The 12,803-nt window shown below is 42.2% G+C and overlaps 1 protein-coding gene across 1 annotated transcript; it reads right to left on the reverse strand.

Moving 5' to 3' along the window:
- Positions 1-3,107: 3,107 nt before the first annotated feature.
- adra2a (adrenoceptor alpha 2A) lies at positions 3,108-5,522 on the reverse strand. Its single transcript, XM_034537695.1, has 2 exons — positions 5,279-5,522; positions 3,108-5,103 (listed from the first exon to the last, which is right to left on the reverse strand). Exon 2 carries the CDS (start codon positions 4,896-4,898, stop codon positions 3,633-3,635), a length of 1,266 nt encoding a protein of 421 aa, XP_034393586.1. The 5' UTR covers positions 4,899-5,103; positions 5,279-5,522; the 3' UTR covers positions 3,108-3,632.
- Positions 5,523-12,803: the final 7,281 nt, after the last annotated feature.

Genomic DNA, 12,803 nt, shown 5'->3' on the forward strand with positions numbered 1-12,803 from the left:
TGATTTGGTCCCCCATTCAAAAGCCATTCAAACTGAGGCTTCAGACTTGCTTGAAGTTTTCTCTTTGCTCTCATATCCCCGTGCCACAGCCAGGGTCAAACTGGGAACACATTTTGACCGAGGCAATTTTCGCTTGGACCAGCCTCATCCCTAATTCACCTGTAACGTAACAGGATTTACATAGTACTTCGGCACAATTAACGCCAACATATAAACTAAGACATTCCCCTGTCTCAAAAGGCATTACAGTAAAGGAGCATTTAAAACCAACAGCACAATAACTAGGAATAAATTCACCTGTCTTTCAACAACACAGGATTTACAGTGTAGGTATATGCTACACTCAATTAAAGCCAACAATGCATTAACAAAATAGACACAAATAGGAGATAAGTTTAAGCCACCTGAATGGCACAGCAGTGGCAGTACTGCTGCTTTGTGGCTGGCTCTGTTAACAGTCACCACATGTATCACCTGCTGGGTGGTCCGCAGCAGCAGTCGGCTCTTGTTCTGCTCATCTGCCCAGACTCTTTCCTCCTCCTCCTCCTTTGATGCCGACTGACTGTTAATGCCACCACTGCCGCAGCAAGCAGGATTTCCCATGGCACTGGATCAAAGTTCTTTTTTAAAAATAAATGTATTATCGTAAAACTATTTTTTACATTTCTTTTCTCTGACCTTTTCTGCTTGACCTTTTTTGCTTGTCGGTCATTCTTTCTCTATTTAATCTGTATTTTCATTCTTTCTGTCTTGATTTCATTCCACTCAAGTGTTTTCCGGCTTGGTGAGGTTTCTTTTTACACAGAGAGAAATGCATCACTACAAATCACGTGAGATTGTTCAGATGCACCTGGGCACACAATAATGCAGTAAAAAAAAATACAGGAAGAAGGTCTTGTGTTTTGGATGAGTGTATATTTCTGTGAGCAAAACATTACAATCAATTTAACTTGCAAAAACCGTGGAGTTGGATTTCACTCCACGGTAATAATCTGGGAAAAAGACCCAGCAGAATGCTAAATGCACTTAAAAGCAGGACCAGGTGAGACCTGCGTTCATTCCCCAGCTAGCTGCTATTACCCAGAAAGCAAAGCACACCTGGTTACAGGAATAGTTTAGCCCAAACTTGCAGAGTACACCTGGTAGTTGGGTCAGATCACATTCCCACCACAAACAAGATGCTCCAGTCAAGGGTCTCAGTGGTTGTTGGTCTGTTTCGCACTTGCCCAAACAAAAATGAACCATAATCAAATTTAATTTGACTAAAGAATCCAGGTGTGAAAAAAATGCTTCAAGGCTTTTACTCCGGAATGAATTTGCTCTTTTTTGAATGGGGATGTTTCACATATCAGAATATCAGACTTCTATCTTGTCCCACAAGATAATTATGAAAGTACAAAAGTACATTTTTTTAATTATGTTTTTTGCAGTTGTAAACAATTTGCAGATGCTTTTCTCGTCTTTAAACTAACGAGATGCCAATCAAACATGTAAACAGGAGTAATATACCCTGAATTGTTTTTACATATCTGATGCTGTATTTTATTGTATTGAAGCATTGTATCGAAAACATTATCCCACTAATTTGTAATAACTGACACTTAACTATAGTAATGAATATAACATATACAAGTTATGTTGTGTGCACAAGATAATTAACTTGTTAAGATAAAAAATATATTTTGGGGGACATTAGGGCTCTGGGAGCTCCTAATGTTTAGAGTAAGTAATCAAGGATATTCTTTTTCCCCCACAAGATCTTCCACAACACTGGACGCGGAGCGTCGGCACAACTGCAAGCGTGTCTGTCCAGTGGGAGCTCACCTCGTCTGTTTATATGCACTGCAAATACACATGCACATTCTCACACACTCCCTCTTTCTTTCTTACAGACTCAAACACTTACACATGTTGTGAGCATGCTGGGAAACACTCTGCCAGCTGAATACGAACACACACCGGGCCACGTTGGACAAAGTGAACGAATTACTGAGAGAAAGATTCCCAGGAGAACCATTCAGCTTTCTGAGGACGGCGCTGTTCACCTGCCTTCCTCGCTGTCAAAAGGAACGCATTTACTTACACTCCCTCCGCTGGGAGAAGCTGCACTCTCTGTATTCACGCACAGATGATAGTCGCTCTTTTGTTTTATTCACCCATTCTTCTAGACTTGAGCAGAGAGCAGAGAGGGGAGAGAGAGAGCAAGAGAGGGAGAGAGCAAGAGAGAGAGAGAGCAAGAGAGAGAAGGAGAGAGAGAACAAGAGATAGAGAGAGAGGGGGGGGGGGTAAGGAAAGAGAGAGAGATAACAAGAGATAGATGAGAGAGAGCAAGAGAGGGAGAGAGAGATGGAGAGAGAGAAGGAAAGAGAGAGAACAAGAGAGAGCGAGGGGAGAGAGAGAGAGAGCAGTCGATCAGGTTCTGGTTTGACAGGCTCCGTGTCTTCTTAACGAAGCATACCGTGGTAACACAAAGCAGCAAATGAACCGTTACTTCTCCACTGCCCATGCCTCGCATTGCAACTGTATGTATCATTCGCAATTAATTTGGAAACTGCCTCCGAGAGCCGAAGCAAACATACACTTGTAAAATTAAAAAAGGTAAAACATGGAATTCAATTTTGGGAATCTGACATCTCAGATTAAAGAACTCCAACATTAATCTGAGAACCGAAGAACATTTGTGCGAATTCCATTCGGGGCCCATCACGGTAAAAACTGAGCTCCTTGTTAATCTCTTGCAAAGGTCAGATTCAACCAACCTCTCAGTGCGCAAGAGGACTCATGGGTCCAAAGGTGTTCACACCTTCCCATGGATCACAGTTAAAACAGGTCGGCATTTTGGGAATGTTCTATAACAGACTCTACTGCTGCCTTTCCGCATGTCCTTGTCTTTATAGCGTGTGTGTGTGTGTGTGTGTGTGTGTGTGTGTGTGTGTGTGTGTGTGTGTGTGTGTGTGTGCACGTGATGGAATGCACATATTGTTATGATCATGAAGTCTGTGTGTGACCACTCAGTACAATAAGATAACTCAAATTGATGCTTTAAATTGCTGTTGAGCCTTGAGACCAGTTCAGGAAATTGGTTTTATTCTTTAAAGAGCCAGCTTTCTTCCCCAACTGCATCATAATCATCACCATCATCATCATCATCATCATCAACATCATCATCTTTATCGTCATCAACATTGTCATCATCGTAATTGTCATTGTCATCCTAACCATCGGCACCATCATTATCATCATATTATACAAAATGGCAATACTGTATCCGTAACATCGAAAGAATAGACAAATATTCAGACAGGTCAATTTTCAACAACATGTTTGTCTTTAAGTACAACACCTAGCATGACTTCACTATGTGTGTTTCATTTATAAAAATAATAATAACAATTTTAAAAAAGCATGGGTTCACTGTGGTTGTGTGATCTGTTCTAGACTCTCTCTGTGATGGTTGTGTTGGATGTTTTGAAAAGATGCTGCACGTAAAGCTCATCCTGGGAAAACCTTTTCAAGCAGTGACACCGAGAGCGTACAAGCCATCGACCCATGCGCAATGGTCTATGTATTTTATATTTGATGTACAATATAGTAAAAAAAAAAAAAAGGTATGTACATGAAGATCAAGTCCATCATACATATCTTCTAGTGTCCCTCCTGTACAGTATCTTTTTGAATGACCTCCTGAAGTCATTGTTGAAGATGGTGTAAATGATGGGGTTCAGCGCACTGTTGCAATAGCCAAACCAGAAGAAGAACTTGAATAGGGTGTCGGGCACCAGGCAGGACTCGCACAGCGTCATCAGCATGTACGTAAAGAAAAAAGGAAACCAGCAGATGACAAACACGCCAATGACCACGGCCAGGACGAAGGTGAAGCGTTTCTCCCGATTCTGTCGACCCTTCCAGCGGCTGCCCTTGGTGCTTGATGTCCTCTTCTGGACGCCATCATCCCCCGGTTTGATTTGGCTCACTTTGGTTTTCCCCTTGGCCACTTTCTTTTTGATGGAGCAGGGATTGTTCACTTTGTGGTCAGAGGAGGATGACTCTTCAAGGTCCCCGTTGACCTCATCTTTCTCCTCATCGGCTCCTCCTTCTCCTCCCACTCCCTCCTTCAGCTCGATGTCCCGTTCCCCATTCAGATTCTCGTGGCACAGGCGCTCCTCAGTGTCACCTGCACCCACGCCGTTCTCCTTCTGGTTGGCGGCAGCAACCGTCGCCGTCTTCGGCCTCTCCTTCCGCTTCCGGTCTCCCGGTGGCACCCGCGTCCTCTTCTTGGCGATCTGGTAGATCCGCACGTAAACCAGGACCATGATGACACAGGGGAGGAAGAAGGAGCCGATGCACGAAGAAATGACGTACCATTTATCATTATTGATCTTACACACAGGCTCCTCCTCGCTGTTTTCTTTCTCCATGGTGATGAGAGGCGGGAAGGAGATAACTGCCGCAATGACCCACACGATGAAGATGATGCACTTGATGCGCCGCGGCGTCCTCTTCAGGTTGTACTCGATGGCCTGTGTGATGGACCAGTAGCGGTCTAAGCTGATGGCACAAAGATGGGCGATGGAGGCGGTGCAGAGAAGAACATCAAGTGCCAGATATATCTCACACCACACCTCGCCAAAGTACCAGTATCCCATAAGCTCATTGGCCAAGGAAAAGGGCATCACGAGGGTAGCAACCAAAATGTCTGCCGACGCCAAAGACACTAAGAATAAGTTTTGCGGAGCCCTCAGAGCCCGGCTTGTAAACACAGCTATGACCACGAGCACGTTGCCAAACACTGTCAGCGAGATCATGATTCCCACCAGCACAGTGAGCGGCAGGGAGACCCGGAGGCTGTATGGGGCCACGTCTGGAAGAGTCTGGTTGGTCTCGTTGTCAAACCCCATTGGAGTAGATTGGCCCACTTCCTATGTGAGTTCCCCTGAGGTTAACAAATATCATCACCTGGAACGGCAGAGCTAGTAACTCCCAGCAGGGCAGTGAAGGGAAGGAACCGAATCAGTCCTCTGAGGCTTTCCCGGATTTTTCTCTTTCATCATGTACAATCTCCTTAAGGGGAAGCTCTTATCATTAATAAGGCTGTCAATTCATCTGAAAATATGAGGCAACAAGAGGGAAAATCAGATAGCTTCAACGCTATTTACACTTTTCAATCAATTATGACACACTTTGCATTAATACAACTATAATTATAGCTCAAGCAGCATATCAGCTCTTTTTTCCCCTGAATATTTTAAAGGACATATAAAGTGCGAAATGATATTACCTGAGCCAGAAAGCGGTGACACAACCTCTCTGGTGCCAGAGACGCGCCGGCATGAAAAAAAGCTGTCAGTATGTAACTTCTTTAAACAGATCAATAGGAAGCAAATAGGATCCATGGAGCGGATCAGCCGTGAAGTCTCCCCCACCCCCCAGCGTGTCCTCTCTCTCCCGACACAATGGTCCCTGTGCCGCATCAAGCGGTGCTCAGTCGCGGACCTAATGGAGCGCTAATCATGTTATCCCGGGCGCTGCCGTGCTGTTGTCTGCGTGCGGACACTCTCTCCTCAGTGTTCACCAGTGCGCCACTCCCTCTCTTTATAACCCGCACGCTGCAAAAAGTGTCCCGCACACCGCGGGTCACTGTGCGTGTTGACATGTGGGTCTATCAGCATGTGACGCCACAGACACACAACGCCAATAGTGCGCTTGTAAAGCAGTGAAGGGGTTGCAGTGAGGAAAACACCATACAAAAATGAAATCAAGAAAAAACAATAACATGCACACACACACACACACACACACACGTGGACATACATAAAGGCCACATGCGGATGCAGGTGTTGAACTAACACACGTGCCACAACATGCCGTTCAACTCTGAATGTGTGTTAACATGTCCTAAAGTGTTTCTGTTCTTGTGTTCCTCCCAGTGCATATACTTCTGTAATGGCTACAGACCACGTACATAAATAACTAATGGAGAACTAAGTACAGGATCGAGGCAAGTGTATTTACATGAGGTAAAACATAATCGAAACCAAGTAGAATTAATATAATACAAATTAAAAATACAAAATAAAATACAAAAACATAACCAAAACAGTGCAGGCACATTCAAACAAATATTTAAAACATGAATTAAAAGGTATTGCTCACAGGACACAGGAAGAATGAAGGGTTTTTATTTGAGATTTGAGAGAGGATTAAAGTAGAGAGGTGTATTTATGATAATCAATAATAATGTACACCCTCGCCTTTAATTTAATAAAAAAATCTCTGCCAAAATGTGCTGGAATCTGTCTTTGTTTGTTTTTTTACACTGAGATGTCAGTACTTGATTGTTTCTGAAACTATATTATTATATGGTATTTCTGAAACTGAGCTGAAAACAATAAAACTGCTAATAAAAATAGACCATAATGAAAGAGTAAACTACAGGATCTGTTGGGACAGATATTTTTTGCAGTGCAGGTGCTCAGTTGCTAAGCAGCAGCCAGAGCCACACCACGTGGATATCAAGAGAGGCTCTTTATTTATTTATTCGCCTTTTTTTACACTTCATATACAACACAGGAGGGAAACTTTGTCAGGAGAAGACCTCAGACGGATTCTCAGACCTTAGATGAAGATTTGATCAGGTACTTTGGTGTTTACAGATCTGACTTGGGAGCAGTGATATTATTCATCCACACTTTACTATGGAGCCTGTTTGGGGAATTTGGATCTTCCCACTGTGTGCTTTTGCCAATCTATTTCCTTAAAACTGCTTTAAGAGTGCAGTTGAGACAACATTGTCATTGAACAGACCAAGAGGAGCCGGCCTCAATCGTAACCTTTTTGTTTACAATATAGATTTCATTATTATGAATGCATTTCTAAAGCAATGTGTGTCTTCTCTGTACAAATAGCTGTAGATTATGGTTTTTTTGTTTAAGTCAGTGTAACAATTGAAGACCATTTTAAGAAGGCAAATATTTAACATTTTCTGACGCTTCACATTATTTGCCCAGTGCTGCTTCACTGGGTGATATTTAGCTGTCAAAATTAAATAGTTTTTTAATGTTTACTTTCTCTGCATGCGTAAGGCGTCAGTGATGGCAGCAGACATACAACAAGTACATTTAAGTTTCTTTTCTTTGGTTGGTTTTGTTGGTTAAATAAATATGAAATAAACCAGCAGTATGTGAGACAATATGTTGTCATTTTTGTATTAGTTCTTATAAAATGGAGAATGTAAAACGTGCGTACAAACACAATATAATAGTTACTTCTTTTTGTATTATTGTATAATCAACTGAAACTAAGAAGCCTTTTGTTTTGTAACCTTTCAGTGAGCCGTTTATATCTAGGGAGCGTGTTATCGTCACCAAGTCGGCCATGTTGCAGAACAAACACTGGCTCTAGCGAGAGCCTTTCCCCTTTTTACGCTCCCTGCTTCTTGTGTTCTCCGACACGCTTGGAAAAGGAAGGGTGAGTATCAGCGCCAAATCGCTGCCAGCTGCTCCATCCATTCTGCCCATGTGCGGGCGTGTCTACCTTGTGGGTAGACCCGCCCCTACTCTACCCTCTGATTGGTTACTGGCTGTTAAATGGTCAAATTAGCCTAGCGGTGATGCTAACAGGCATGGTGAACTTGACAGGCCCGGGTTTCTTGTTTTTCTTTTCTTTTCACAATTTGTGTATGCTATTTTATCAAGAAATTAAATGAAATACTGACGGTGAGCGGAGGGTTATTGAGTCGGATGCAATCTGCACCCTCACCGCTAGAGGCCACTTATTCATACAACTCATGAACAGGTTCTGTTTTATCACAACTAATATCAGTGTCAGCCATGATAGGTTTTAGTTTTAGAGTGATACCAAAGTTGCTCTAAATTATAATCGCAAATACAAAACACTGCAAAAAGTACAGAACATGCAAATACTAAATTAAAAAGTAATTCCCATCCCTTTGAAAGGTGGAGTCCACTGATTGTTATTTCCCATCATTTTAGCAAATCAACCAAAAGAAAACATTTCTTCAAATTTCATCCATCAGGGGATTTATCCTTTTCCAAACTCCCAGCGTCTTCCTGGAACTGAAGCCCCTTCTTACCACAAAAGCTCTGACTCTGTCATACTAATTAATGCCCTGTTTGTGGTCTTCTCTGGAAAATTTAAAATCACTCTGGGAGGGTTACTTGGAGGGGGAAATTCCTGAGTGGGAGGCTGTGGTGTACCCTTTGACATCTGCACATGGTGTACACGACTTAGTGGTGTGTCCACTGGATCAGAATGCACTCTGGTTTTGTCATGACGTTGAATCAATTTAGTGCCGTTTAAATGCTGCCACTCTTTCACAAATCTTTGCCCCGTCATGGTCCAATACATTTTCAAAGCTCTACTGCAGACGTTTATGTTGCACGTTTTTTGTGGCACAGTTTATATGACATTTGTTATGACACTTACAATATTATTTTTCATTATGTTTTTTTTAATTAGTTATGACATACTATATGTGAAGCCTGAGACCCCAGGTGGATGGTCTGGGGGAAAGGCAGAGAAGGGAACCCGAGGCAAGCGGCCCGGGAGCCGGGCAGAACTGGCCCACGGTTGCTGCAGCTTAGCAAGAACGGGTGTCGGCCTGACCGCCGCCTGGAAGCCAGGAACAGGTGTCGGATCGCCAAACCTTGAGGCTTGAGGCTGACAGGCTAGCAAACTAGATGCTTGCAAGCAGAAGAGTTTACTTTCTGGTTGTTGGTGGGCTGGAGGTCAGCTGACTGGGAGACAGGTTGGTGGCTCGCGGACAAGGAGGGTCGAGTGGTTTGCAGGAAGCTTCTCATACGACATCCAGCTGGGAAACAAAGCGACTCACTCTCGGCTTCTCCTTGAAGTGCTGCCGCTGTGCCATAATCTCCTCCGGGAGCAAAGTACGCTAAGGGGGGATGGTGGCAATGAGATGGCCACAAATCGATCAAATTCAAAAACCTTTTGAGAAAAAATAAGTTGTTGCTCTGCTAGAAACATATTTTGTCAGTTCATTCTCTCAAGTTTGAGGAAGCCAGATGGACTCAAATGGAGAGGGCAGGCAGGTACAGTTCAATGATATATTAAATAAAAGGCTTATTAATTAAAGGCATCAGGTTGGTAATTGGCATAACGGTTGCACAAAACTCCAAACAACAATGATGCCGAAAACCAACTGACAACAGACAGGAGGAACGAAGAGACTAGGGCCCCATCCCAATGTCCCCCCAAAGGCCTTAAAACCCTGAACCCTCACAGACTTTGCGAGAGCGCACCTCAAAGTCTGTGAGTCCGTGAGGGTGGAGATTGAGACTGGGCCTCCGCACACAAGGAAAGGAGGGAGATAACGAGGGACAGGTGGCAGCCGGGTTGACAAGGAACAAGAGGGGAGTCAGGAGTCTTTCAAACTAAAACAGGAAACAAACTATAACAATAACCCCAGGAAGAACAATACTATGCCTTTTCGATTACATTTTTTTTAGGCACACGTTATATTATTTTGACTTCTTATGGCATATTATGCTGTGACTTTTCTTATGACATTTCTATGACACAGACAACATGTTTCATGTCCCGGCACCCACTAGCTTACAGTTGCTTACAGCTGCTCAACTCCAGAACCTGTAGAGGCCATATCCGTCCATTCCATTAACTGTATCGCTTATCCTGTCCACGGCTCACGGGGGAGACGATTCTTTATTGCAAACTATATTATGATTTTTTTTTAAATGATTTTAATGGCATGACATGTTTTTATGATATGACATTTTATATTACCCTTTTGGGACGTTCATTATTATGAAATAGCTTTTTACAAACTATAATGTGATTTTTATGCTATCCAATGGCAATTTTTGTAAAATGTTTATGGCAAACTATTTTACATGATTATTTATACTACACAATAACTTTGTTTATGATATTTGTATGACATTTTATGCATTTAGGAGTTTTCTGTGACATAGTATAGTATGACATTGTAATGTGACATTATTATGTCATATTCTATATTCAAAATGGTCCAATGCTGCTAACTTAAGGCTCTTTTTTGTCGGTATGGCTGGACTGTTGTATGCTGGCAGCAACCCTCCAGGTGAGACTCTTAAAGATCAAACCGGCCCACATAAGATATATCTTCAATTCTTATTTTTATAAAACCGGGACATAGTTATATAATTAGTATCTCTACTTGGCCTTTGTGTGTATCCCCCACCCCTACACACTATGACTTTTTTTATAACATACTATACAAATACTTTTATATTTATAAAGTGTTTGACACACTTCCCCTTTTTTCGACATACATTGGTCTAAGAGAAGTTACAGTAGCTTCTGTGTAAAACAATCAAGGAAAAAACAAATATAACAATTTTGAAAAAAGTGTTAATGTGTCTTTCTTGTCAACTTCCTGGAAACATTTTCGGAAATTATCTAACCTAACCTGTAAAACTCAAGCATTACCTCAATTTTTCAGACTTATAATATTATTTCCCATTGGCGGTGTGTGACGTGCACCTGAGCATCACTGGACTGAGCAACATCACTCACAGCTGTTCCTGCAGAAACAGACCCCGTTCTCCCCCATTGACCTGGCCTTTCTCATTGGTAATGGACAGAAATTCCCTCTTTTGGGAAAAAAAAAATACCTTCGTGGATTATCTGATAGTCAGTTGTCCAATGATGACAATCTGGGAAACGTGTGAGAGTGCTTTAACACTGTGAGTGAATATTCAAAGCGCTCACCTCAGTGCTCCATATCAGCCTGATAATCTCGTCTTTCCGTGCTGGTAAAATAACATCGACCGTTGCAGCCACTGGACTGACTCCGACTGTTTTTGGGTAAACAGCTGTTTGTCGTGGCGCTCGTTGACGCATGAGGGTGCAGACTAAGCGAAAGGATACAGTGACACCTGTCGTCTCCTGCAAGAGCATCCCCGTTTTAGGAGGATGACGCCGCCGTGGGAAACGCATGTTTAAAGAGGCATGACAATTTAGAGGATGAAGAATAATCGGAGGTCAGAGCACTCGGGCTCTATTTTAAAGTACCTACTTTGGCGTTGACAGGTCATTTGGAGCCCCTTTGGCCATATGGCCCAGACACACAGGTGGAGGGATTCATCCGCAGCTGCACCCAGTTCAGTGAAACGAAGCAGGACGATAGACAGAAAGGACTTTCAGATGGTGGTGTTATACTCTTCCTACTCCTGTGGCGGACAAAAACTCAGTATTAGAGAAATGCAGGCGGCTCTGGTAATATTAAGATAATAATATCATACTATACTACTATAATACTTCACCAGCAGGGGGCGGTGTTGACTGAGAGCAGAGACACACAGCTCGGGCCTCAGGAAACAGGAATAAATAATACAACGCTGATCTGAACTATGCCTGTATCCCATTGCTCATTGCACTTTCTTTAATTACATATCCTGTATTCCATATGTGTAAAATAACAATGGAAAGCTGAATCAATGACAGGAACAGGATTATTGACTGATTGATTGGGCGATTGTGAAAGAGAAGTGGAACAGCACCCATAAAAAGGATCTTGGGGACCTTTGTGATGTTGGGTGTATGACATGCAAATCAACCATCTAATTTTAACCACGGGTTGTGTAGGTATATGGGAAACATGTTGCATATACAATGCAGACAGGACAGTTATGACTTAGGAGTTGTTCTATGTGTATTATCTGAATTATGTTTTTATAACCATGATAATGAATCACAACAATAAATCCAGTTTCTTGTTTTTCTGTGATGGAAATGTAAAGTCAGCAAGCCCTGAATGTTACTGTAAGTTCTAACAAGGAAAATACCAAAGACCAATTCATAATTGATCAGATCTTAAAGTAAAAAAAAAAGATTATATACATTGACTTCACTAATTTTAAATCGGTCCAAATAGTATTGGTACTTGTGTAACTTTGTGTTGTTTTAAAACTACAAAGCATGATATAATACCAATATTTGTTTGTGAAACTGAAACATAAGAGAGTAACACATGATAAATGTGTAAATATGTATCGGTTTATTACAGTTAAAAAGATGTATGTACATACAGAACATCACCAAACATGGTCATTTTCACTCATTTGCAAAGTAGCACTCTCCAGCTAGTTGGTTTCAGGATGTCTTACAATGGGGCGGCATTAAGTTTGTCATTTACAACCAAGCACACAATTATTCCCTCTTTATTTGCCAAATAATACTGAGTAAAGGCATATGACCAAAATAAAACAGAAGGATGCTTAGTAAAACAAAACTGTGGTTGAACTGTTAGTCCAAATCCAAGTTCCTGCTGCCAACACACAGCTGTGTGCACAGGTAGAACCGCCTCAGACTGGATCTTGGTCACTGTGGTTCGCAATGAAGACTCACAGAGAGGTAGTCGCGTCTGCATCTGCTCATCCAGTCAAGAGACAACCGAACCAAACACTTTGCTTCCAACATCTGCTCAATCCGTGGACCCAGATCCCTTTGCTGACATTAAAGAAGGAAGAGAAGAAAAGTGATGATCTGTCATAAAGGTTTTGCTCGTTGCGCATTAGGCAGTCAAGTAAATGTACGGAGATGCTATAGCAGGGGTGTGAGCGGGTGAGATTCAGGTCGGAGAAAGAGCCGGCAGCCACACATTAAAAAAGGGCCTTTCCACCAAAATTTGGTCTAATTACAAAAAGCGGACATTTATGTAGTTATGTGCTCTGAAGATGAAGGACATGTGTTCCTACAACATCGACCTGAACCATCTAAAAAGTGTGTTGTTAAGATGTCGTAAAAGTTCCAACAATCTGACTATT

Source organism: Cyclopterus lumpus, chromosome 1 (genome assembly GCF_009769545.1).
Source record: "Cyclopterus lumpus isolate fCycLum1 chromosome 1, fCycLum1.pri, whole genome shotgun sequence".
NCBI lineage: Eukaryota > Metazoa > Chordata > Actinopteri > Perciformes > Cyclopteridae > Cyclopterus > Cyclopterus lumpus.

Bases quoted from the DNA above. Each gene is read 5' to 3' on its own strand.
- adra2a (XM_034537695.1), bottom strand. From the start codon at position 4,898: ATGGGGTTTGACAACGAGACCAACCAGACTCTTCCAGACGTGGCCCCA.